This window comes from Rhinoraja longicauda, chromosome 8, assembly GCF_053455715.1.
Source record: "Rhinoraja longicauda isolate Sanriku21f chromosome 8, sRhiLon1.1, whole genome shotgun sequence".
Taxonomy (NCBI): Eukaryota; Metazoa; Chordata; class Chondrichthyes; order Rajiformes; family Arhynchobatidae; genus Rhinoraja; species Rhinoraja longicauda.
The window spans coordinates 70,523,447-70,550,389 of NC_135960.1; the positions used below are offsets into that span (position 1 = coordinate 70,523,447).

A 26,943-nucleotide genomic window follows, 5' to 3' on the forward strand; every position below is an offset into this window, starting at 1 on the left:
TTTGGTTATTGAGTGGAACTATCACGCGTGGGGGAAAAAAAATCTGTTTTTATGTCTGCTTTGACTGTCCGGAGTCGCCTTCCAGAGGGAAGTGCTTCAAAGAGTTTGTGGTCAGGGTGAGAGGGGTCAGGGATGATCTTGCCCGCTCGCTTCCTGGCCCTTGCAGTGTACAGTTCTTGTGGCTGAGTGGGTTTTTCCATGAACGTCGGTTTCCTCCCACACCCCAAAGATGTGTGAGCTGGCGGATTACTTTGCCCTTGGTATTTTGTTCCTCGTTTATTAAAGTGAGCGGTAGAACTGGAGGGAATTGATGAGAATGTGGAGCACAGACTCAATGGCCCAAAGGGCCTGTTTTTATGCCATCTCTCGCAATGAATCTGCACTGATGAACAGAGTCACACTGGTGGAGTTGGAGTTGTACAGTTTAAGGAGATTACTGGGAGTGATAGGAAAGTATGAAGCAACTGGAATATATAAGACCATCCAAAAGAATTTAAAACTTGCTGTAGTTAGCATTAAATTGCAATTCTAAAGTAAAAATACAGAGTGCCGGAAGAACTCCCTCCGCAACGTTGAGCAAAATGTGAAGCAGGAGAATAGCAGTCTTTGCAATGTAATTGCCGTGATGCGGCACGGTGGCGCAGCGGTAGAGTTGCTGCCTTACAGCACCAGAGACCCCGGTTCGATTCTGACTCCTGGTGCTGTCTGTATGGAGTTTGTACGTTCTCCCCGTGACCTGCGTGGGTTTTCCCCGAGAGCTTTGGTTTCCTCGCACACTCCAGATATATAGGTTTGTCGGTTATTTGGCTTGGTAAAAATGTAAATCGTCCCTGATGTGTAGGATAGTGCTAGTATGCGGGGAACGCTGGCCAGTGTGGACTCAGTGGGCCGAAGGGCCTGTTTCGGAGATGTATCTCTAAACTAAACTAAACTCAACAGATTAGTCAGCATCTGTACAGAGAATTGCACAGATGATATTTGTTGTTGGGTTCCAGGGTCTCGACTTGAACCTGTCCATTTTCCTCCACAGATATGAGTTCCCCCAGCAGTCTTTATTTCTGTTTGCTTCCTTGTTACCTTTTCCTAGCTGACGATGATCTATTCTACCTTTTTCTTGGTCAGCATCCCATTTGATGTCTCATTTTCACACCTTGCACGTGCTTGTCTCTGTGTCACCCTCTCCCCTGACCGAAGACTGGTCTGAAGAAGGGTCTCGACCCGAAACGTCACCCATTCCTTCTATACACTGGAATATAGAAGGATGAGAGGGGATCTTATCGAAACGTATAAGATTATTAAGGGGTTGGACATGTTAGAGGCAGGAAACATGTTCCCAATGTTGGGGGAGTCCAGAACCAGGGGCCACAGTTTAAGAATAAGGGGTAGGCCATTTAGAACAGAGATGAGGAAAAACTTTTTTAGTCAGAGAGTTGTGAATCTGTGGAATTCTCTGCCTCAGAAGGCAGTGGAGGCCAATTCTCTGAATGCATTCAAGAGAGAGCTAGATAGAGCTCTTAAGGATAGCGGAGTCAGGGGGTATGGGGAGAAGGCAGGAACGGGGTACTGATTGAGAATGATCAGCCATGATCACATTGAATGGCGGTGCTGGCTCGAAGGGCCGAATGGCCTCCTCCTGCACCTATTGTCTATTGTCTATTGTCTATTGTCTATCCAGAGATGTTGGCTGACCCGCTGAGTTACTCCAGCATTTTGTGTCTATCTTTGGTGCAAAGGTTGACTTGCAAATGAGTGGAGTATGAGGCGAAGGCTGGAGGTGACAAGGAGATAAAAAGGTGTCCGATAAAAAGAGAAGAGTGAAATGTAAAGGTGGAAGGAGGAATATGAGTGGAATGGGACAAGGGGGAGGGAAAAGAGGGGGGAATAAAAGAGAAACCATGTATGGGAGGATGTGAGATAAGGGTATTGTTAGGCCCGTGAGCGATGTTTGATTTATTACTTTTAATATTTTGCTATAACAATAAGGCCAAATCATAAAGATAAATGTTCAGTGGGCAAAGTTTGGAATTATAGATCAGATCTAGATAAAACATATCACATCACTCCAAAGACGTACAGGTATGTAGGTTAATTGGCGGGTAAATGTAAAAATTGTCTCTAGTGGGTGTAGGATAGTGTTAATGTACGGGGATCACTGGGCGGCACGGACTTGGAGGGCCGAAAAGGCCTGTTTCCGGCTGTATATATATGATGATATGATGATGATGTTCTACAGCGGTATTTGCCTGCCGTGAACTTGTCCACTATTGCCTTTCACTCCCAGTTAGCTTTGTCTTGTGGTATTGTGCCTAGGGTTGCCAACTATCTCGCTCCCAAATACAGGACAAGGTGACGTCACCGCCCTGCGCCCCACGTGACCTCACCCAGCCAGCGGCCAAGTCCTCCCGCTCCACCAATGGTGGCCGCCCAGGCCGGGAGGCGGGTTGCTACGCAACCTCCGTCGGGCGAACACACTCGGCCCCGCTCCCCGAACACACTCCATTAGCCTACACTGTCTGGGCCTACAGCGGCCCCCAGGCCTACAGTGTCCGGGCCGACAGTATCCAGGCCTACAACGCCCTCCGGGCCAAATCCAGTACAAGGGCGGTCCTTTACGGGACCATCCAATTTAGCCCACAATACAGGATGCCCCGGCTAATACGGGACAGTTGGCAACCCTAATTGTACCATATGTGGAGAGTGTGGTTGTGAGCAGGCATGCCACCTTTACCGATGTCCAACTTGGTATTATCAAGCTCGAGTTATGTATTTCTTCCTTCCTAGTGTGTGCAGCTGATCATGAATCTTTATTGAGTGGATCGATACCTTATCCTCAATGGCATTGTGTAAAGTACTGAGGACATGTGCTCTGTATGGCCATGTAATTGATATTCTCACTCTTGCCATATCCTGCACAGGAGAGGACAATGACAATTATCTGTTTACCTGTGCATTTTGTAGGTTTAGTTTAGAGATACAGTGGGGAAACAGGCCCTTCGGGCAACGAGTCGGCGCCAACCAGCGATCCCCGCACAATAACACTATGCTACACACACTAGGGAGAATTTACAATTGTACCAAGCCCAATAGACAATAAGTGCAGGAGGAGGCCCTTCGGCCCTTCGAGCCAGCACCACCATTCAATGTGATCATGGCTGATCATTCTCAATCAGTACCCCGTTCCTGCCTTCTCCCCATACCCCCTGACTCCACTATCATTAAGAGCTCTATCTAGCTCTCTCTTGAATGCATTCAGAGAATTGGCCTCCACTGCCTTCTGAGGCAGAGAATTCCACAGATTCACAACTCTCTGACTGAAAAAGCCTACGAACCCGTACATCTTTAGAGTGTGGGAGGAAACTGAAGATTCTAGAGAAACCCACACAGGTCACGGGGAGAACGTACAGACTCCGCACAGACAGCAACCGTTGTCGGGATCGAACCACGATCTGGTGCTGCAAGGCAGCAACTCACCGCACCACCCAATTGCTAAATTGTATGAACACCTTTCTTTATCACACCTATGAATTCCTGAATAGTCTTCCACTAGATTACTAGGTACCATGAGAACTCCAGTGAAATAAGTCTGTCTCCTTCCTCGGTGTGCACAAGGAACTGCAGGTGCTGGATTACAAAAAAAGACTCCAAGTGCTGAAGTAACTCAGCAGCTCAGGCAGCACATGGATAGGTGACATTTTAGGGCAAAGCCTGGCATGTGATAGGTGGAGGTAAATATTCCCCTTTCCCCTGACTCTCAGTCTGAATGAAGTAGGGACTCGACCCGAACTGTCACCTATTCATGTTCTCCAGAGATGCTGCCTGACCCGCTGAGTTACTCCAGCTTTTTGTTACAATCTCCTGCTATTTTATTCCAATATATACTAGTCATAAAATTTCCATCTAAAATGACTGCCTTGGAATTTCACGTTCTCCTTTCATCTCCTGCTTGTTTCAAATTCTTCTTGCTCCTCAGACGTGAATGTTGAGGAATGTAATTTGCATGTAATGTGGAGGGGTCAGTGGTATGTTACTGCCACATCTACTGAGATCAGTGAAATCAGTTTGGTATACGCTACATAAGCACAATCATAAACAAGTACAAAAGTGCAAAGAGGAGATCTTATTGAAACATATAAGATTATTAAGGGGTTGGACACGTTAGAGGCAGGAAACATGTTCCCAATGTTGGGGGAGTCCAGAACCAGGGGCCACCATTTAAGGATAAGGGGTAGGCCATTTAGAAGGGAGATGAGGAAAAACTTTTTCACTCGAGAGTTGTAAATCTGTGGGAATTCTCTGCCTCAGAAGGCAGTGGAGGCCAATTCTCTGGATGCTTTTAATAGAGAGCTAGATAGAGATCTTAAAGATAGCAGAGTCAGGGGGGGTATGGGGAGAGGGCAGAAACGGGGCACTGATTGTGGATGATCAGCCATGATCACATTGAATGGCGGTGCTGGCTCGAAGGGCCAAATGGCCTACTCCTGCACCTATTGTCTATTTTCTCAACTGGCAAACTAGCATTTCTATTAATTTGAAGTTACATTTTACAGCCTTGGTGACTATAATGGTCACAAGGCTAATGAAAGTTTCTCACCAATACGCATTGTTTTGCCGATTACGTGACTTGCACAACTTTGAATTGAATACTATGTGCACATTGTAAAGGGAAAACACAGAGGGGTTGGAAACAGAGGGAGACTTATTAATGTGTAGAATCATTAGAGTAAAGACTAGTCTTGGCTATCTGTGCCAAATGGCTTGTTTCTTATGCTGTCCAATACACTATGAAAACTGCTATGTGTTTGCAGATGCTGTTAAACCAAAGATAGACACAAAAAACGAGTAATTCAGCGGGTCAGGCAACATCAGTCTGTCTGGGCCTACCTGATCTCCCGGTTGCCAAGTACTTTAACTCCCCTTCCCATTCCCGCCTTGACCTTTCTCTCCTGGGTCTCCTCCATCGTTAAATTGAGTCCAAACTCAAATTGGAGGAACAGCATGTCATATTTCGCTTGGGCAGCTTGCATCCCAGCAGCATGAATATTGTCTGAAGAAGGGTCTCAACCCGAAACGTCACCCATTCCTCCCTTCCAGAGGTGCTGCCTGTCCCGTTTAGTTACTCCAGCACTTTGTGTCCATCTTCAGTGTGAGTATTGATTTCTCTAACTTCAAGTAACCCTTGCATCCCCTCTCTCTCCATCCCTCCCCCACCCTAGTTGTTGTGCTAGTTTCACTGTCTCATTGTCTGTAACTCGTTTTCACCTCGCCCACAGCGAACAATGGCCTGTTTCCCTTCTCACCATTACTTTTTACATATCTTTCATTCATTTGTTCTACTTCTCCATATCACCGTCAATACCCCTCATTTCCCTTTCCCCTGACTCTCAGTGACTCCAGTATGTCGTGTCTGTCTTTGGTTTAAACCAGCATCTGCAAGTCCTTCCTGCACATAACCATTCAATCGTTCGTTCACTCCAAGCCACAGGCAACTAGCTCCTGCAGCATCATGTGCTTATCCCATCAGCTGCCTGTGATCATTCTTGCCTGGCGATTGTGGAGGGGCTGTGACCCTGATAAAGGTCGGTATTCATCCGTGACATGTGATTGCTCCGTGTGGGGGAGTAAACGCGTGTGATTCCACTGCTGGAGCCTGAGAGCGCAGTTCCACGCTTCCACCCGTCAGCTCAGCTCAGCTCAGCTACCGTTCACCTGAATCTGCAAGGAAAATCCAACCTCGCACCTGAATGCGACCTGTTGACTTCACTCTGTGACTTTGGTAATGTATGACATTGTTAAACTGAATCTTTGAAGCTTGGCGTTATTGACAGAGGATGTTGGAGCCACTAAATATCTAATATCTTCCTGCATCATTGGCATATTGTGGACATTTTAATATAGAATACTATGTGCACATTGTAAAGGGAAAAAACAGAGGGGTTGTAGATAGAATGAGAATTATTAGAGTGTAGAATTATTAGAGTATAGACTAGGCTTGGCTATTTGTGCCAAATGGCTTGTTTCTATGCTGTGGCTTAAATCCAATGCACTATGAAAACTACTATATGTATGCAGATGCTGGATTAAACCATAGACACAAAAAGCTGGAGTAATTCAGCGGGTCAGACAATATCAGTCCACTGGGGCCTACATGATCTCCCGGTTGCCAAATACTTTAACTCCCCTTCCCGTTCCCATTCCGACCTTTCTCTCCTGGGCCTCCTCCGTTGTCAAATTGAGTCCAAACACAAATTGGAGGAACAGGACCTCTTATTTCACTTGGGCAGTTACATCCCAGTGGTATGAACATTGTCTGTAGAAGGGTCTCAACCTGAAACGTCACCCATTCCTTCTAACCGTAAATGCTGCCTGTCCCACTGAGTTACTCCAGCATTTTGTGTCCATCTTCAGTATGTATATTGATTTCTCCCACTTCAAGTAACCCTTGCATCCCCTCTCTCTCCGTCCCTTCCTCATCCTAGTCGTTGTACTAGTTTCACTGTCGTCACGTTGAGTCTCATTGTCTGCAACTCGTTTTCACCTAGCACATAGCTTAAAAAATAGCCTGTTTCCTTTATCATCATTACTTTTTACATATCTGAAAATGGAGTGGGCTCTACGGAGAGTGGTATGGGTCGGGGATGGGTAGGTGTGATTGGTGTTGGGATCACAGAGCAGGTGTTGGAAGTGACAGAGAGTAATGTGTAGGATGCGGATGTTGGTGGTGTGAAAAGTGAGGACCAAAGGAACTCTGAGGCGGAACGAGCACAGAACTGCGGAACCCAGAGGAGACACTGGCAGGGATCCATCCACAACAATAGACAATAGGTGCAGGAGGAGGCCATTCAGCCCATCGACCCAGCACTGCCATTCACCGTGATCATGGCTGATCATCCACAATCAGTACCCCGTTTCTGCCCTCTCCCAATACCCCCTGACTCCATTATCATTAAGAGCTCTATCTAGCTCTGTCTTGAAAGCATCCAGAGAATTGGCCTCCACTGCCTTCTGAGGCAGATAATTCCACAGATTTACAACTCTCTGACTGAAAAGGTTTTCCTCATCTCCGTTCTAAATGGCCTAACCCTTATTCTTAAACTGTGGCCCCTGGTTCTGGTCTCCCACAGCATTGGGAACATGTTTCCTGCCTCTAACGTGTCCAACCCCTTAATAATCTTATGTTTTAAACAGCAGTGGGGAAAACCAGGTCCACTCTAGAAAGAGAACATCTCGGATGTCCTAGAGTGGAAAGCCTCCTCTTGGGGGCAGATGTTGCGGGAACAGATAAATTGGGAGTAAGGGATGACCGCCTTGCAAGTGGCAGGCTGGGAGGAGGTGTAGCCAAGGCCTGCTGGATCTCCTGGTTGCTAACTATTTTAACTCTTCCTCCCATTCTCATACCGACCTTTCTGACTTTGGTTTCTTCCATTGCCAGAGGAAAGCCACATGCAAGCTGGTGGAACACCACCTTGTATTCAGCTTGGGTCACTTACAATCCAATGGAATGAACATTGAATTCTCTCATTTTAAGTCATCCTCCCCACCCTCTCTCTCTTTCCAATGCCTCGCCCACCCAGGTGTGCGCCAATTTCTCCCACTATTCCCTCATACCCTTACACCTAAATCCCCCCCCCCCCCCCCCACTGCTTTATATTTCACTTGTCCCTTCTTATCTGACATCCTTTTGTCTTCTTTTCATCTCTGGCCTTTGTCACTTATTCCCACCCATCTGCTAATCCAAACCCCCTCACCTGTGTCTACTCTTCACCTGCCAGCCTTTGTCCAGGCCCCATTTCTCTTGTGCAGCTTTCTCCCCGCCCACTGCAACCAGTCTGAAGAAGGGTCCTGACCCGAGACGTGGCCTGTCCATTTGTTCTGTGGATGCCGCCTGAACCGCTGAGTTCCTCCAGCACTTTGTGTGTTAATAAAAGATCAGTATTATGGGAGCAGCAGGGCAAAGCTTTGCAGTCGACACAGATGGAAGCGGTTGATTCTCGGTTTTGCGACCTTTTGTATTTGAGACTACTGCGGAGAGTTAAAGCCGACTGTTGGTGAAAGCGCACAGGGACAGAGGAAGAGACAGAGCAAGGCAAGGCCAACCTTGTATGTGGATGGGTTCATATGTTTTAATCTGCACTGGTTAGACTGTCAAACTGTGGTGACTCATGTCTTTGCATGCCTTTGCACCTAATCTATTCTCAAGAATTTTTCATGTGCACGCCTAAAGGGTGGGCAAGTGTTTATCCTGTGAATTCCATCCATTTTCATCCAATGAAAACTCTGCAAACACAAGCAAAGCATGTGGTAACTTTGACTTGTAAGTGGAGTGAGCTAAACAGTTGGTATGTGGCAGAGAATTCCACAGATTTACAACTCTCTGACTGAAATAAATTTCCTCATCTCCGTTCTAAATGGCTTATCCCTTATTCTTAAACTGTGGCCCCTTGTTCTGGACTCCCCCAACATTGGGAACATGTTTCCTGCCTCTAACGTGTCCAACCCCTTAATAATCTTATACGTTTCGATAAGATCCCCTCTCATCCTTCTAAATTCCAGTGTATACAAGCCTAGTCGCTCCAGTCTTTCAACATATGACAGTCCCGCCATTCCGGGATTTAACCTAGTAAACCTACGCTACACGCCCTGAAGAGCAAGAATCCTACGCTACACGCCCTCAATAGCAAGAATCCTACGCTGCACGCCCTCAATAGCAAGATACGTCTTAAATATTGTGAGAATATCCACCATCCTCACAGGCCGCGCATCCAGACCCAACCAAACTATGGTTGAAAAAAACCTTCCTCGAACCCTCTCTAAACCTTTTTCTCCTCACCATAATATTATGCCTCTGGTCTTAGAAAACTCTGCCGTGGAGAAAGGTTTCTTACTCTCTACCCTACGTATGCCTCTCATTGTCTTGTATACCTCTAGCAAGTCACCCTAGCCTCCTCTTAAAGTCAGAGTCATACAGCATGGAAACAGGCCTCTCAGTCCAACTTGGCCATGCTGAAGAAGATGCCTCATCTACCCTAGCCAACATGCCCAAGTTTGCCCATGTCCCTCTAAACCTTTCCTATCCATGTACTTGTCCAAATATCTTTTAAATGTTGTTTATAGTCCCTGCCTCAACTATCTCACTGGCAGCTCGTTCTGTACACCCACCATCCTCTATGAAAAAGTTGCCTCACAGATTACTTTTTAAATCTTCCCCGTCTCTCCTTAAATTTATGTCCTTTGGTTCTTGATTCTCCTACTTTGGGTTAAAGGCTCTGTACATTCACCCTATTTATCCCGCTGTTGATTTTATACACCTCTATAAGATCACCCCTCGGCCTCCAGTGATCCAAGGAATAAAGTCGTAACCTGTCCAACCTCTCCTTATAACTCAGGCCCTTGGGTCCGGCACAGTGGCACAGTGGTAGAGTTGCTGCCTTACAGCGAATACAGCGCCGGAGACTCGGGTTCGATCCTGACCACGGGCGCCGTCTGTATGGAGTTTGTACGTTCTCCCCATGACCTGCGTGGGTTTTCTCCGAGATCTTCGGTTTGCTCCCACACTCCAAAGACGTACAGGTTTGTAGGTTAATTGGCTGGGCAAATGTAAAAATAGTCCCTAGTGGGTGGAGGACTTTTTTTTTAAAGTCCTGGCCACATCCTCGTAAATCTCTGCGCTCTTTCCAGCCTAAAGACACCCTTCCTCTATCAGAGTGACCAAAACTGAACATAGGACTTCAAATGTGGCCTCGCCAACGTACAACTGCATCATTACAACCCAACTTCGACAGTATAGTCTGAAGAAGGGTCTCGGCCCGAAACGTCACCCATTCCTTCTCTCTGGAGATGCTGCCTGTCCCGCTGAGTTACTCCAGCTTTTTTTGTGTCTATCTTCTATAGTTCATACCCTGACTGATTAAGGCCAATTAAGGACTGAAAGCTACCTTGACTATTCTGTCTCCTTGTGACACTACTGCCATGGAAAAATACATGTCCACTTTACAGTACTCCCCAGGACCTTCACTGTTCTCCAAAGAAAATGCACCCCAGCCTCCCCAATCTCTCCAAATAACCTGTATGGTCAATCTGTGTATAGTCTTTACGCTGACTGGTTAGCACGTAACAATTTTGTTTTTGCTGTACCTCGGTACACATGACTAAACTAAACATCCTGGTGAAAACACAAGTGACTGCAGGTGCTGGAATCTGAAGCAAATAATCAACGGACTGAAATAACTCAGAGGGCCAAGCATCTTCTGTGGAACCAAAGGAACGATTGATGTTTTGGGCCATGATATTGTATCAGGACTGAGGGCGCAAAGGAAAAGTTGCCAATGTATAGAAATGAGAGGCAAGGGTGTGAGAGAGGCTGGTTGGTTAGGAGTGCAAGTAGATGAAGGGGGAGGGGGAAGGATGGGCAGAGGGTGAGGAGTGAAAGAAGGGCTCTCAGTCTGAGGAAGGGTCTTGGCCCAAAACGTCACCCATTCCTTCTCTCCAGAGATGCTGCCTGACCCGCTGAGTTACTCCAGCATTTTGTGAATATCTAGGGGGAGAACGAGGCCACTGTGGCTAACAAAGGAAGTCAAAGATAGCAAAAGAGAAGGCATTTAACAAGGCAAAGACTAGTGGGAAGCCTTAAGATTGGAAAGCTTTTAAAAACCAACAGACGGCAACTAAAATAGCAATAAAGAGAGAAAAAATAATAAGCTTGTCAATAATATTAAAAACCAAAAGTTTTTTCAGATATATAAAGAGTAAAAGAGAGGCAAGAGTAGACATTGGACTGCTGGAAAATGATGCTCGGGAAGTAGTAATAGGGAACAATGAAATGGCAGATGAACTGAATAGACAATAGGTGCAGGAGGAGGCCATTCGGCCCTTCGAGCCAGCACTGCCATTCAATGCGATCATGGCTGATCATTCACAATCAGTACCCCCTTCCTACCCTCTCCCCATACCCCCTGACTCCGCTATCCTTAAGAGCTCTATCTCGCTCCGACAATAAATTTAGAAGGATGAGAGGGGATCTTATCGAAACGTATAAGATTTTCAAGGGGTTGGACACGTTAGGGGCAGGAAACATGTTCCCAATGTTGGGGGAGTCCAGAACAAGGGGCCACAGTTTAACAATAATGGGTAGGCCATTTAGAACTGAGATGAGGAAAAACTTTTTCAGTCAGAGAGTTGTAAATCTGTGGAATTCTCTGCCTCAGAAGGCAGTGGAGGCCAACTCTCTGAATGGATTCAAGAGAGAGCTAGATAGAGCTCTTAAGGATAGCGGAGTCAGGGGGTATGGGGAGAAGGCAGGAACGGGGTACTGATTGAGAATGATCAGCCATGATCACATTGAATGGCCTCCTCCTGCACCTATTGTCTATTGTCTATCTCCAAGACTTAACACTGTAAGAGTAGGAGACAGAATACAAAGGTCCCTAATGTGGCTCCTCAGGGTCTCCTCTGGAACAGTTAGTCAAGTCGAGTCAATTTTATTTGTATAGCACATTTAAAAACACCCCACGTTGACCAAAGTGCTGTACATCTGTTTAGGTACTAAGGAAAAAATGAAACATACAGTAGCACACAAACATAACAGCACATACAAAACAGTTCACAGCCCCTCCTCAATGGGGCTCAAACGCTAGGGAGTAGAAATAGGTTTTGTTAGGGGTGGAGATTAAATGTTGCCCTTTCCCATAACCTTGGAATCACAAAATGATTTTTTTTTTTTTAATTAGTTTTTCATGCCTTTTTGGATAAAGACTATTTCTGGCAATGACTTCCAAGGACTTTAAATGGCACAGCAATGGAAGGAAACAGGAAATTTATTACCGAGAGGATCGTTTCAATTGAAACGTAACAAAAATAAATGTTATGCCGCTTGAGCTGAATGCAAGTATTCATGAGCAGCTGTGTTTAAATCTGAGAAATATTATGTTGTTATGCTGAGTAATAAAATTAGAGTTATTATTAAAATTAGAGTTTCCAAGGATATTAATGAATATGACATCTTTTGACGTAAAAATGCAGAGAAAGTCATTGATTCAAAATTGAAGGAGCCGGTTGGGGTTAGGGCCAAACACGTTGCCTTTGTTCATGTTTGGACCCGGTCTGTACTACAATTTGTCATGAGTTGATCTGGCCAGCGTCTAATCTGAGTGTGAACGAAAGGTTGCAGCTCAATAGCACTGTTGAAGACCACTTCCATCGTTTTGTTGATAGTGGAGCAGACCATAGAGTGGTGAGGCTATTGAAAAATGAGGATGGGGATATATCTAAATATATAAAAAGTTACATCTCAGATCCCTATTAAATCCTTTCCCCTTCACCTTAAACCTATGGTATGTCCTCTGGTCCTCACTTCATCTAGTCTGGGCAAGAGACTCTGCATCTAATGTGTCTAGTACACATGGTTGGTGACATGCATGTGAGTTTTCGTCTCGGTTGGAAGGGCTGTTTCCTGACCTGGATGGTGTTGAGGATGGACATGTCCTTCCAAATCCTTCCTAGCCAGAAGTCATAGTCATACATCGTGGAAACTAGTCCCACCTGCCTGCGTTTGGCTCATATCCCTCTAAACCTATCCTATCCATAATACCTGCCCAAATATTGTTTAGATATTGTTACAGTACCTGCCTGAACTACCCCCTCTGGCAACTCGTTCCGAACACCCACCACACTTCATGTGAAAAGGTTGCCCCTCAGATTCCAACTAAATCTTTCCCCTTTCTTAACCTATGTCCTCTGGATCTTGATTCCCCTTTTTGGATAAAAGACACTGTGCATTCAATATACTTGTATTCAATATAAATATACTTGGACCATCTCTGACATCTCCCTACCGTTTCTGGATCTCACCATCTCCATCACAGAAGACAGACTAGTGATCGACATCTGCTATAAACCCACTGACTCACACAGCTATCTTGACTACACTTCTTCCCACCCTGCATCCTGTAAACACTCTATCCCCTACTCCCAATTCCTCCGTCTACGCCGCATCTGCGCCCGTGATGAGGTGTTTCACACTAGGGCATCGGAGATGTCCTCATTCTTTAGGAAACGGGGCTTCCCCTCATCCATTATAGATGAGGCTCTCACTAGGGCCTCCTCTATATCCCGCAGAGGTTCACCTGCACCTCCTCCAACCTCATCTATTGAATCCGCTGTTCCAGATGTCAACTTCTCTACATCGGCGAGACCAAGCGCAGGCTCGGCGATCGTTTCGCTCAACACCTTCACTCAGTCCGCCTTAACCAACCTGATCTCCCGGTGGCTGAGCACTTCAACTCCCCCTCCGATTCCCAATCTGACCTTTCTGTCATGAGCCTCCTCCAGTGCCATAGTGAGGCCCACCGGAAATTGGAGGAACAGCACCTCATATTTCCCTTGGGCACCTTACACCCCAGCGGTATGAACATCGACTTCTCCAACTTCAGATAGTTCCTCTGCCCCTCTCTTCCCCTCCCCTTCCCAGTTCTCCCACTGTCTTCCTGTCTCCGACTACATCCTATCTTTGTCCCGCCCCCTCCCTGACATTAGTCTGAAGAAGGGTCTCGACCCGAGACTTCACCTATTCCTTCTCTCCTGAGATGCTGCCTGACCCGCTGAGTTACTCCAGCATTTTGTGTCTACCTGTGCATTCACCTGATCTATTCCTCTCATAATATTATACACCTCTATCAGAACAACTCCCATCTTCAGGCTCTCCAAGGAATAAAGACCTAGCTTGCTCAACCTCTCCCTATAGCTCAGGCCCTCGAAACCTGGCAACATCCTCGTAAATCTTCTCTGCACTCTTTCTAGCTTAGCACCATCTTTCCTGTAACAGAGTGACCAAAACTGAACATAATACTCCAATTATGGCCTCACCAATGTCTTGTAAACTGTAACATAACATCCCATCTGCTATAAAGAAAACTCTGATAAAAACCAATGTGATGAATGCCTTCTTGACCAAACTAACTACCTGTGAAGACACTTTCAATAGACAATAGACAATGGGTGCAGGAGAAGGCCATTCGGCCCTTCGAGCCAGCACTGCTATTCAATTTGATCATGGCCGATCATTCACAATCAGTACCCCGTTCCTGCCTTCTCCCCATACCCCCTGACTCCTCTATCCTTAAGAGCTCGATCCAGCTCTCTCTTGAAAGCATCCAGCGAGTTGGCCTCCACTGCCTTCTGAGGCAGTGAATTCCACAGATTTACAACTCTCTGATTGAAAAAGTTTTTCCTAATCTCCGTTCTAAATGGCCTACCCCTTATTCTTAAACTGGCCCCTTGTTCTGGACTCCCCCAACATTGGGAACATGTTTCCTGCCTCTAACGTGTCCAATCCCTTAATAATCTTATATGTTTCAATAAGATCCCCTCTCATCCTTCTATGAACTATGCGCCTTCACTCCCAGATCCCTCTGCTCTATGACTCTCCCCAGGACCCTGCCATTCACTGTGAAGGTCCAGCCGTGGTTTGACTTTCCAAAATACAGCACCTAGCACTTATCTATATACTAAAACTCTCGTTTGTTTGTTTGTTTGTGATTGAACTACAGTCAAAACGGTACACGATAACGTGACAATTTTAGGCCCACCTTACTCACCATCGTCGCTTTAATGGTAATGCAAGTAGTTTTATTGAATCGGTGTTATATTTTCAAAGTTATTCACATTTTAAAGTTTAAATCTATCTCCGAGGGAGGGGGGGTGGAAGGAGGGGGGGGAGGAGGGAGAATAAGGGGGGAGAATAAGGGGGGTGGAGTGGGGGGGGGGGGAGGAGGGAGAATAAGGGGGGTGGAGTGGGGAGGAGGGGGAGGAAGGAGGGGGCGAGAGGGGCGGGGCGAGAGGGGAGGGGCGAGAGGGGAGTAGGCGAGGAGAGGGTGCTGCACCAATGCAGGAGAGGTTTGGGCCCAACGGGTCCACTTGGTCTAGTTTGTATTAAATTCCATTAGCCATTCCTCAGCCCACCTGTCCAACTGATCAAGATCTTGCTGCAATTCTTGATAACCATCTTCGCTATCTACGATGCCATCCATTTTTGTGTCATCTGCAAACTTACTAACCATGCCTTGTATATTCTCATCCAAATCATCGATACAAAGCACAAGCAGCGATGGGCACAGCACTGATCCCTGAGGCACTCCACGAGTCACAGATCTCCAGTCTGAAAAACATCTTGTACAACTGTAGCGGAACATCGCAACTCTGATACTCAATAGCCTTTTATACCCAAGGCCAATGTACCAAAACCCTTGTCTGCCAGTGAAGCCATGTTGAGAGAACTACGTACATATACTCCTCGAACCCTCTGCTCTACAACATTCCCCATGACCCTGATAAGGTTCCCTGCTGCTCTGACCTCTCAAAATGCCTGTCACTTACCTGAATCAAACTCTGTTTGACATTCCTCAACCCACCCCCCGGCTGTTCAAGATCCCACTGTAATTCCTGTTAACTTTCTTCACTGTCTTTAACATCCCCCACTTTCGTGTCATCTGCAAAATAACTAATCATGCCTTGTACATTCTCATCCAAATCGTTGATATAGATAACAAAATGGCAATAGGCTCAGTGCCGATCCTGAAGCACACCACTGGTCTCAGGCCTCCAGTCCGATAAACAATCTTCCACTGCCACCATCCTACAATGCGGAACTTTATCAAAGGCCTCACTGAAGTCCAACGAAAGGTCCAGACCCGAAACGTCACCTGTCCATTTTCAGCAGTGATGCTGCCTGTCACGCTGAGTTACTCCAGCACTTTGTGTCCTTTTTTGCTGCAGTCAATATAGACTATGTCTGCAGCCTTGCACTCTTTAGTTTAGAGATTCAGTGTGGTAACAGGTCCTTGGGCCCACCGAGTCTGCAACGACCAGCGATCCCCGCACATTAACACTCTCCTATACACATTAGGGACAATTTTTGTATTTATACCAAGCCAATTCACCTACAAGCCTGCACGCCTTCAGAGGAAACCGAAGATCTCGGGGAAAACCCACGCAGGTCACGGGGAGAACGTACAAACTCCGCACAGCCGGCGCCCATAGTCGAGATCGGACCGGTTCTCTGGCGCCGTAAGCACTGTAAGGCAGCAACTCTACCGCTGCGCCACCGCGCCGTACCACTTATCAACTTCTAGGTTACTTCTTCAGAGAACTCAATCAAATTTGTGATTCACAATCGAGCGCAGACAGAAAAGATATTTGGCAGGTGCATGGATAGAAAAGATTTAGATGGATTCAGGCCAAACGCGGGCAGGTGGGACTAGTGTAGATGGGGCATCTTGGACAAGTTGGGCTGAAGGCCTGTTTCCACGCTGTATGACTCTACGAGCACCGTGTTTATAAACCTGTTGTGCTGCTGCGAGCAAGAATTTCATTGTTGTTCTGGTGCATATGGCAATCAAAAACACTCTTGACTTGACACGGAGCATCATTTGAGGGACACTTGAATGGGTACATGGATGGAATGGGTTAAGTGGGGTATGAACACGATGTGGGCAAATAGGGCTGATTCAGATGGGGCATCTTGGTTGGCATAGCCAACTTGGGCCGAACTGCCTCTTTCTGTGTTGTATGAGATGTGTGGGGCAAGTGTTTTTAACAGAGAGGGGTGGATGCTTGGAATGCACTCTGGTGGAGGCAGATATGATAGGGGCTTTTAAGAGGCTTATAGATAGGCACATGGATATGCAGCGAATGGATATCCCCCCTCTCCCTCACCTCCCTCTTCTCCCTCCCCTCCCCCCCTCCATCCCCATGAACCCCCCCCCCCCTTATCCTCCCTCCCTGGGAGATAGATTTAAACTTTAAAATGTGAATAACTTTAAAACTAGACCAAGTGGACCCGTTGGGCCTAAACCTCTCCTGCATTGGTGCAGCACCCTCTTCTCCCCCCCCTCCCTCCCCTCCCCCTCCCCCTCCCCCTCCCTCCCCTCCCCCCTCCCTCCCCTCCCCCCTCCCTCCCCTCCCCCCTCCCTCCCCTCCCCCCTCTAACGTGTCAACCCCTTAATAATCTTATACATTTCGATAAGATCTCCTCTCATCCTTCCAAAGAGGGCGTGCGGCGTAGGTTTACTAGGTTAATTCCCGGAATGGTGGGTCTGTCATATGTTGAAAGACTGGAGCGACTGGGCTTGTATACACTGGAATTTAGAAGGATGAGAGGGGATCTTATCAAAACGTATAAGATTATTAAGGGGTTGGACACGTTAGAGGCAGGAAACATGTTCCCAATGTTGGGGGAGTCCAGAACAAGGGGCCACAGTTTAAGAATTAGGGGTAGGCCATTTAGAACTGAGATGAGGAAAAACTTTTTCAGTCAGAGAGTTGTGAATCTGTGGAATTCTCTGCCTCAGAAGGCAGTGGAGGCCAATTCTCTGAATGCATTCAAGAGAGAGCTAGATAGAGCTCTTAAGGATAGTGGAGTCAGGGGGTATGGGGAGAAGGCAGGGACGGGGTACTGATTGAGAATGATCAGCCATGATCAGCCATGATCACATTGAATGGTGGTGCTGGCTTGAAGGGCCGAATGGCCTCCTCCTGCACCTATTGTCTATTTCTATTGACCGTCAAACTGTCACCTCCAATCTACCTGTCAAATGTCCTGACGGTAAATAAATTGGTTAAACAAAACTATCTTCTGGTATCTTCAAATGCCTTTATTAATTTAATATTATGTGCTTCTAAATGCATCTGCGACAACCTAGCAAACCTGGGGACAGCATGCGACAGACAGCGCCCGCAATAAGCAACGATACCTGTCGCCGAGAAATTTCTATCTGGATAATTTTTCTTCGACGCACCGAGATCCGCTACGATTCTTTGAAGACTCCTCACGATCATGCCCGTGACACCCCGGCAAACGTTTGGCGTCAGCCTAGTCACCGGCAGTCGCCTTAAAATCGCCTTAAAATCGCCCTTAACATGGCATTATGGCATTATGTTCGGTTTGGACAATCTGGGTTGAAGTGCCTCTTCCTGTGCCGTACTGTTCTAAGTGGACGCACAACATTTGCCACTCTTCAGTCTTCTGGCATCTCACCGATATCTTGTGAAAATTCCGTTATCTTACTCGGGACTCCTGCAATTTCTTCTGCAGCTTTGCACAGAGTCCTCGGGCACATCTGATCTGGCCTGAGGGATTTATCTACCTTCATATATGTCTTAGGACGTTCAGCACCAACTCACTGTAATATAGACTGCCCACAAGACATGCCCATCAACTATTGCATGTTCCCTAATCTTTGTGTCTTTCTCCGAGCTAAAAACAGGGGAGAAATATTCATTGAGGACCTTGGTCCACATATGGCTCCACATATTGATGACCACTTTGGTATCTGATGGGTCCAATTCTCTCTCGAGTTACTGATTTTCCCTCAATATACTTATAAAATCTCTTTGGATTCTCCTTAATTCTTTTATGTGTCGGAGCTGCCTGATGACATGGGATGATAAGCTGGATGTGAATGGTAGAGGGGTGACAGGCGAGGACTAAGGGAACCTTACATTTGGTCTCCTTTGTGCGAGGAGGGCTAAGAGCAGGAGTCTGGCAAATGGAGTAAATGTGAATGTGGACTCCATCAAACTGAATAGAGTGGAAGCCACATTTATATTTTTTTAAAAGGGACATCTCACCTTGAGAACAGATGGAGCAGAAAAGGAGAAACTAAGACTGGGCGATCGTTTCGCTGAACACCTTCACTCAGTCTGCCTGGGCCTACCTGATCTCCCGGTTGCCAAACACTTTAACTCCCCCTTCCATTCCCACACTGACTTTTCTGTCCTGGGCCTCCTCCATTGTCAGAGTGCGGCCAGACACAAATTGGAGGAACAGCATCTCATATTTTGCTTGGGCAGCTTACACCCCAGCGGTGTGAATATTGATTTCTCTAACTTCAAGTAACCCTTGCACCCCCTCTCTCTCCATCCCTCCCCCACCCAATTTGTTCCACTAGCTTCAAAGTCGTCTTGTTGAGTCTCATTGTCTGTTACTCGTTTTCAGCTAGACCACAGCTAACAATGGCCTGTTCCTTTATCATCGTTACTTTTTTGCATATCTTTAATTCATTTGTTCTATATCTCTCTTAATCACCATCTATATCTCCCTTTTCCCCTGACTCTCAGTCTGAAGAAGGGTCTCAACCCGAAACGTCACCTATTCCTTTTCTCCAGAGATGCTGTCTGACCCGCTGAGTTACTCCAGCCTTTTGTGTCTGTCTTTCGGTTCAAACCAGCATCTGCAATTCCTTCATACGCAACTAAGAGAATGGTCTGAATCCGTATAAGAAACAGGGTGGGAGGAGGACGTGTAGTTAATGTAGCCGTATGAGTTAGTGGGTTTAGAGTAAACTAGACCAAGTGGTCCCGTTGGGCCTAAACCTCTCCTGCATTGGTGCAGCACCCTCTCCTCTCCATCCCCCTCTCCATCCCCCTCTCCATCCCGCTCTCCATCCCGCTCTCCATCCCGCTCTCCATCCCGCTCTCCATCCCGCTCTCCATCCCGCTCTCCATCCCGCTCTCCCTCCCCCTCTCCCTCCCCCTCTCCCTCCCCCTCTCCCTCCCCCTCTCCATCCCCCTCTCCCTCCCCCTCTCCCTCCCCCTCTCCCTCCCTCCCCCTCCCTCCCTCCCCCTCCCTCCCTCCCCCTCCTCCCTCCCCACCTCCCTCCCCCTCCTCCTCCCTTCCCCTCCTCCCTCCCTCACCTCCCTCCCCCTCCCCATCCCCCTCAACCCCCCTTCCCCTCCATCCCCCTCAACCACTCCCACTCTCCCTCCTCCCTCCCTCCCTAAGAGATAGATTTAAACTTTAAAATGTGAATAACTTTAAAAATATAACACCGATCTCAATGAAACTTCTTCCATTAGCACCAAAGGGACGACGGTGAGTAAGGTGGGCCTAAAATTGTCGCGCTATCGTGTACGGTTTTGGCTGTAGTTCAGGAACAAACAAACAAACAAACAAACGGGAGTTTTAGTATATAAGATGTGAGTGGATAGTTTGTCTGCTGAGTTGGAGAAATCCACAAAGGGAGGGAGTAGTCGGAAATGGTCCAAGTGAAGTTGAGGATGTGGATGTTCACAGAGAATGTGATTAAAAACGACAAGTTGGTCCACCAATTTCCTCCAGCAGTTTGTTTTTTTGCTTCAGGACACAGCATCTGCAATCTCCTGCGTCCTCATTATCATCACTCAAACTTGGATCGTGGCAAAACTACTTGTGTGCTTATTGTCTTTTTTTAATTTTCAATTTGCGATTCTAATGATATTATCTGCCGACTGCTGTTGTGTTTTTTTGGTATGGTCATGATGGTAGCTACTTTATGAAAGCTAACAGCTAGATTATTGTACATGCCAGCATATTGGGCAGAACAATTATAGATTTAAGTATTCTGATTTCCAAGTGCTGCTTTGCAAATGGAAAGTCTTGCAGTGTTAGGGGGGGTCTACGACGTGTTGAGAACAAAAGACTCCCTTAATACAATTCAGTCACAAGATGAACTTGTGTTTTTCATGCCCTTTCGTAGTTGCTAAAACTGATCATGTCATGAAACCTCAAAATATTTTTATAAAAGCCAACCAGAGTGCAGCAAATTGATGGATCGTCAACATCAAGATTGTCAACAGGAAATAAATCAACAGTTTTCAGAGACATATTTTCCATTTGGGGTGTGATGTGCAGAATTTGTTACAGCAGAGACCAGTTGAGAGAGCAAAAGTTGTGCCCTAAAAGATCAGCCAAATAAATGTAATGCCTTGGATAGATGCAAAATGCTGGAGTAACTCAGCGGGACAGGCAGCATCGCTGGAGAGAAGGAATGGGTGGCGTTTCGGGTCGAGACCCTTCTTCAGACTTAAAACGTCATCCATTCCTTCGCTCCAGAGATGCTGCCTGTCCCGCTGAGTTACTCCAGCATTTTATGTCTATCTTTGGTGTAAACCAGAATCTGCAGTTCTTTCCTACACAAATGCAATACCTTTGTGCTTGCGTTTGCCCGTAAGGTTAATTCCTTCAGAATGAAATGAACGTTAAATAGACAGATATGCTGGACAAGGGAAAAGCAAAGACCGCAGGTGTTGGGAATCTGAAACATGAGTGATTGCTGGAAATACTCTACAGCTCAGGCTACGACCATGGACCAAATACAGAGTGGATGATGTCACAAACTGCACAAAGGAGAAAGGAGATCAGTCTGAAGAAGGGTCTCGAACCGAAACTGAAACGTCACCCATTACCTCTCCCCGGAGATGCTACCTGTCCCTCTGAGTTACTCCAGCATTTTGTGTCTATCAAAGGAGAAAACAACCTGGTTGTAAGATACAGAGAAGGGGAATCGTGGAGAGAATATCTGTGAAAGTATAGAGACTGAGATTCTCCAGGTGTACACAGGGCCATGAAGGTTTGCTGATCACAGTTGGTCTGTCTGAGGCAATATAAATAGGGAGTGTTGATTAAGGACAGTAAACATAGAAAATAGGTGCAGGAGGAGGCCATTTGGCCCTTTGAGCCAGCACCACCATTCATTGTGGTCATGGCTAACCATCCACAATCAGTAACCCTCCAACCTCTGTCTCCACCTTCACCCTCCCCTCACACCGCCTGGCTTCATCTGCCTTGTTTGCCTCCATCTATTACCCACCTCGGCCTCCCAACACCCTCTGCTCCCATTCCCTACCTGGCTCTATCCATCTACCCTTCACCTCTCTGCGATCCACCTATTATCCAGGACCTCACCTGGACTGCAAATACCAAGGCGGTAGTGAAAAAGTCACAACAGAGATTGCACTTCTTAAGATTACTTCGGAAAAACAGACTGAAGGAGAATCTGCTGGTGACCTTCTACCGCTCCACCATCGAGAGTGTACTGGCATACTGCACCATTGTGTGGTATGCTGGCTGCTCAGCTGCAGACCAGAAGGCCCTCAAAGGTCATCAGGACAGCAGAGAAAATCATCGGCTGTCCACTACCTTCTCTGAAGAACATCACCAGCTCGCGCTGTCTGAACAGGGCCAGAGTCATAATCAAGGACAGCACTCATCCAGGGCACGAATTGTTTGTTCTCCTGCCCTCTGGGAAGCGTTATAGGAGCCTAAGGACCAGGACAAATCGACTCAAAAACAGTTTTTTTCCCTGGGCAATAAGAACAGTGAATGGAAGCACATGACTCGACTTTTCTCATTTTAAGTGTTTAACCCATTCATTATTTATTAGGTTTTTAAATTGGTTTATTTGACACTAGCATTTGTTGTGTTGGTTCGTATGTCTGTGCAATTGTTTTTGCACTGTCGCACTGTTATCAGCTGTAGCATTTCTAATTTCGTTGTACCTTGTGTACAATGACAATAAAGGCATATTAATTATTAATCTACTTGCATCCCAAATGTATGAATATTGATTTCTCTAACTTCAAATAACGCCTGCATCCCCTCTCTCGCCGTCCCTCCCCCACCCAAGTCGCACCAGCTTCTCGTTCTCACCTAGCAAACAGCTTTGTCATTGTTACTTTTTTTGCACATCTTTCATTCATTTGTTCTATTTCTCTCTCAATCACCATCTATAGCTCTCGTTTTCCTTTCCCCTGACTCTCAGTCTGAAGAAGGGTGTCGACCCGAAACGTCACCCATTCCTTCTCTCCAGAGATGCTGCCTGTCCCGCTGAGTTACTCCAGCATTTTGTGTCGATCTTCGGTTTAAACCAGCATCTGCAGCTCCTTCCTGCACATCTTATCCACTGCCCCCTGCCTCACCTGTATCCCTCTCCACTTTATACTGTGTATGTTGTCTCTCCACTCTCTGTCCTGAATGTTAACAATACCTTTCCACCTTGACCCACTGAGCCCCTCAAGCAATTTGGGTTTTGAGAAATACCTTAATGAAGCAAAAAAGAAATGCAGATGATAGAAATAGGAAACAAAAGCAGGATCCTTGTATATTCTTTCACAGACTGGGCTACCAATTTATCAAATGTCTCGAATTCTGTCTCAAATAGTGTCTCTTCAGTAAAGCAACTCTTTGGATCATTTAACATATTTTTAAAATTTATGTTTCACTCAAACAGTGTTCTGCCCAAATGGAACCTGTATCAAATAAAATCGTTCATTAACATGTCCCCTCTCTACACTCACCACCACTGTCACGCTGGCTGAACTAATGCCTTCACCTTCAGTCTTAAAGTTTTAAATATACAGTTTCTGCACATTCTTTCTCATGAGGTTTATTTCTGATTTAACCAAGGTTGTTCTTCAACCTTGCACCGTTTCAAAAGAGCTAGCAAATATTGTATTGAAAGGCTCTAACAGGAGACAGACACAAAGTGCTGGAGTAACTCAGCAGGTCAGGCAGCATCTCTGGAGAGAAGGAATGGGTGACGTTTCGGGTCGAGACCCTTCGTCAGACTGTCTCTGCCAGGAACTGTATTCATTACAAGCAGCTAAATGGCATCTGCCCTCCAGTAACACACGGCTTTGATTCCTAAAGCATATTAATCACTATATTCTCTGTTTGATAATCCTATCCAAAAGCCACTTAAATGCCACTATTCTATCTACCAGCACCAACAATCCTAGCAGTTTTTAAAAAAAGTGCTCTGCTTATCTCCTTTTAAACCTTGCCCCTCTACCTTAAAGCTATGGCCTCTAGTCTTTGACATTTCCAGCCTTAGATAAAGGTTGTGACTGTCTACCCTATCTGTGCCTCTCATAAATGTATATACTTCAAAGGTATTTATTTCACAAAATGCTGGAGTAACTCAGCAGGTCAGGCAGCATTTCAGGAGAGAAGGAATGGGTGACGTTTCGGGTCGAGACCCTTCTTCAGACTGATGTCAGGGGGGGCGGGACAAAGGAAGTATATAGAAACATAGAAAATAGGTGCAGGAGTAGGCCATTCGGCCTTTCGAGCCGGCACCGCCATTCAATATGATCTTGGCTGATCATCCAACTCAGTATCCCGTACCTGCCTTCTCTCCATCCCCACTGATCCCTTTAGCCACAAGGGCCACATCTAACTCCCTCTTAAATATAGCCAATGAACTGGCCTCAACTACCTTCTGTGGCAGAGAATTCCACAGATTCACCACTCTCTGTGTGAAAAAAAACGTTCCCATCTCGGTCCTAAAAGTCCCTTATCCTTAAACTGTGACCCCTTGTTCTGGACTTCCCCAACAATCTTCCTGCATGTAGCCTGTCCAACCCCTTAAGAATTTTTAAGTTTCTATAAGATCCCCCCTCAATCTTCTAAATTCCAGCGAGTACAAGCCGAGTCTATCCAGTCTTTCTTCATATGAAAGTCCCGCCATCCCAGGAATCAATCTGGTGAACCTTCTCTGTACTCCCTCTATGGCAAGAATGTCTTTCCTCAGATTAGGAGACCAAAACTGTACGCAATACTCCAGGTGTGGTCTCACCAATGCCCTGTACAACTGCAGCAGAACCTCCCTGCTCCTATACTCAAATCCTTTATACTTCAATTAGATCTCCCCTCAGGCTCTGATGCTCCAGAGAAAACAATCCATGTTTGTCCAACTTGTCCCAAGCAGCTTTCTAGTAAACCTCTTTTGCACCCTCTGCTAAACCTCCATGTCCTTTCTGTAATGGGGTGACCAGAACTGGATATGTTCCAAAAAATGTCCTGAAAAAGTGATTTCATCAGTGACTATGGAACTGGCCTGTGGACTGAACAATTAGGTTCCATTTCCCAATGATACTTATCTATTGTGTGATATATATATATTTTAAACGTAACACGGGTGGTCACGGTGGCACAGCGGTAGAGTTGCGGCCTTACAGCGCTTGCAGCGCCGGAGACCCAGGTTCAATCGTTCTCCCCGTGACCTGCGTGGGTTTTCTCTGAGACCTTCGGTTACCTCCCACACTCCAAAGACGTACAGGCTTGTAGATTAATTGGCTTGGTGAAAAGTGTAAATTGTCCCTAGTGTGTGTAGGATAATATATTCCTTTATTCGTCCCACACCGGGGAAATTTACAGTGGATAGCAAGAGAGCAAGAGATCATTCATTATAAATAAAAGGTACATAAATTGTCATCAGTTTTCTGTGTGTTCTTAGCTGTTACTGTTGACTCATCTGCTGGGAGCAGTGCTGGTTGTGCAGTCTCACAGCAGCGGGAAGGAAGGACCTCCGATATCTCTCCTTCACGCACTTGGGGTGAAGGAGTCTGTCACTGAAGGAGCTACTCAGTGCAGTGACAGTGTCCTGCATGGGGTGGGAGTCGTTGTCCAGCAGCGATGTTAGCTTTGCCATCATCCTCCTCTCTCCCACCACCTGCACTGAGTCGAGGGGGCAACCCAGGACAGGGCTGGCCTTCCTGACCAGCTTGTCGAGTCTCTTCCCTTCTGTCGCTGAGATGCTGCTGCTCCAGCAGACCACTCCATAGAAGATGGCCGATGCAACCACCGTGTTTTTAGAGGGACCTTAGGAGTGCCCCCTGCACTCCAAAGGTCCTGAGTCTCCTTAGCAGATGGTGTTAATGTGCGGGGATCGCTGGTCAGTGCAGACTCGGTGGGCCGAAGGGCCTGTTTCCACACTGTATCTCCAAGCTAAACTAAATTAAACTGAGAATATGTATTTCTGCAGTTCATGAAATGGTTTGAAATGTGTGTCCTCACAGATTTCGTCGTTCGTTTGACCAGACACGTGTGACCAGTGCGTTCAAGAGAATACACCGAGTATGGCTAGGAATTTGGATCTTACACAGTTAACAGAGGACGAGGCACAGCATGTGTTCCAAGTTGTTCAACGAGATATGAATCTACGGAAGCAAGAGGACGAACGGCTTGGGTAAGCAGACGCAAGTTTTCTACATTAACAGGAAGAATTGACCAAGGTGACGTTGCCTCGTGAGGTGGACGCGCACTCTGTGACATTTAACAGAGCAACGTGGATAGATATTAACTGTAGGAAGGAACTGCAGATGCTGGTTTAAAACCAAAGATAGACGCAAAAAGTTGGAGTAACTCAGCGGGCCAGACAGCAGCTCTGGAGAAAATGAATAGGTGACGTTTTGGGTCGAGACCCTCTTTCACACTTCAGATTTTAAACATAGAAAATAGGTGCAGGAGGTGGCCATTCGGCCCTTCGAGCCAGCACCGCCACTCATTGTGATCATGGCTGATCACCCACAATCAGTAACCCGTGCCTGCCTTCTCCCCATATCCCTTGATTCCGCTAGCCCCTAGAGCTCTATCTAACTCTCGTTTAAATTCATCCAGTGAATTGGCCTCCACTGCCCTCTGTGGCAGAGAATCCCACAAATTCACAACTCTCTGGGTGAAAAGTTTTTTTCACCTCAGTTTTAAATGGCATGAATGTCAAGGGTGACTTGATAGACTTGCAATGCGTGCATTTATTTCAAGAGGATTAGAATACAAAAACAGGGATGTAATGCTGAGGATCTATAAGGCGCTGGTCAGGCCTCATTTGGAGTAACTGTGAGCAGTTTTGAACCCCATATCAGAGGAAGGACCTGCTGGCTCTGGAGAGGGTCCAGAGGAGGTTTACAAGAATGATCCCAGGAATGAGTGGGTTAACATATGATGAGCGTTTGACAGCACTGGGCCTGTGCTCGCTGGAGTTTAGAAGGATGAGGGGGACCTCATCAAAACTTACAGAATAATGAAAGGCTTGGATGGTGTAGATGTGGAGAGGATGTTTCCACTAGTGGATCACAGATGAGGCTGAGGAACGTATCGAGAACACGATCAGACATCAGGAGTCACGGATTTATCATATCATATCATATATCTACAGCCGGAAACAGGCCTTTTCGGCCCTCCAAGTCCGTGCCGCCCAGTGATCCCCGTACATTAACACTATCCTACACCCACTAGGGACAATTTTTACATTTACCCAGCCAATTAACCTACATACCTGTACGTCTTTGGAGTGTTTAGTTTTCGTTTTTTTTAGAGATACAGCGCAGAAACAGGCCCTTCGGCCCACCGGGTCC

The 26,943-nt window shown here is 46.5% G+C and overlaps 1 protein-coding gene across 1 annotated transcript in view; it reads left to right on the forward strand.

Moving 5' to 3' along the window:
- LOC144596346 (melanophilin-like) overlaps nucleotides 1–26,943 on the forward strand; it is a 136,035-nt gene that overhangs the window by 6,986 nt on the left and 102,106 nt on the right. Inside the window, exon 2 of the mRNA XM_078404594.1 lies at nucleotides 25,606–25,775. Coding sequence (XP_078260720.1) covers nucleotides 25,666–25,775 — 110 coding nt within the window. The 5' untranslated portion in view covers nucleotides 25,606–25,665. The remainder of the gene's footprint in view (nucleotides 1–25,605; nucleotides 25,776–26,943) is intronic.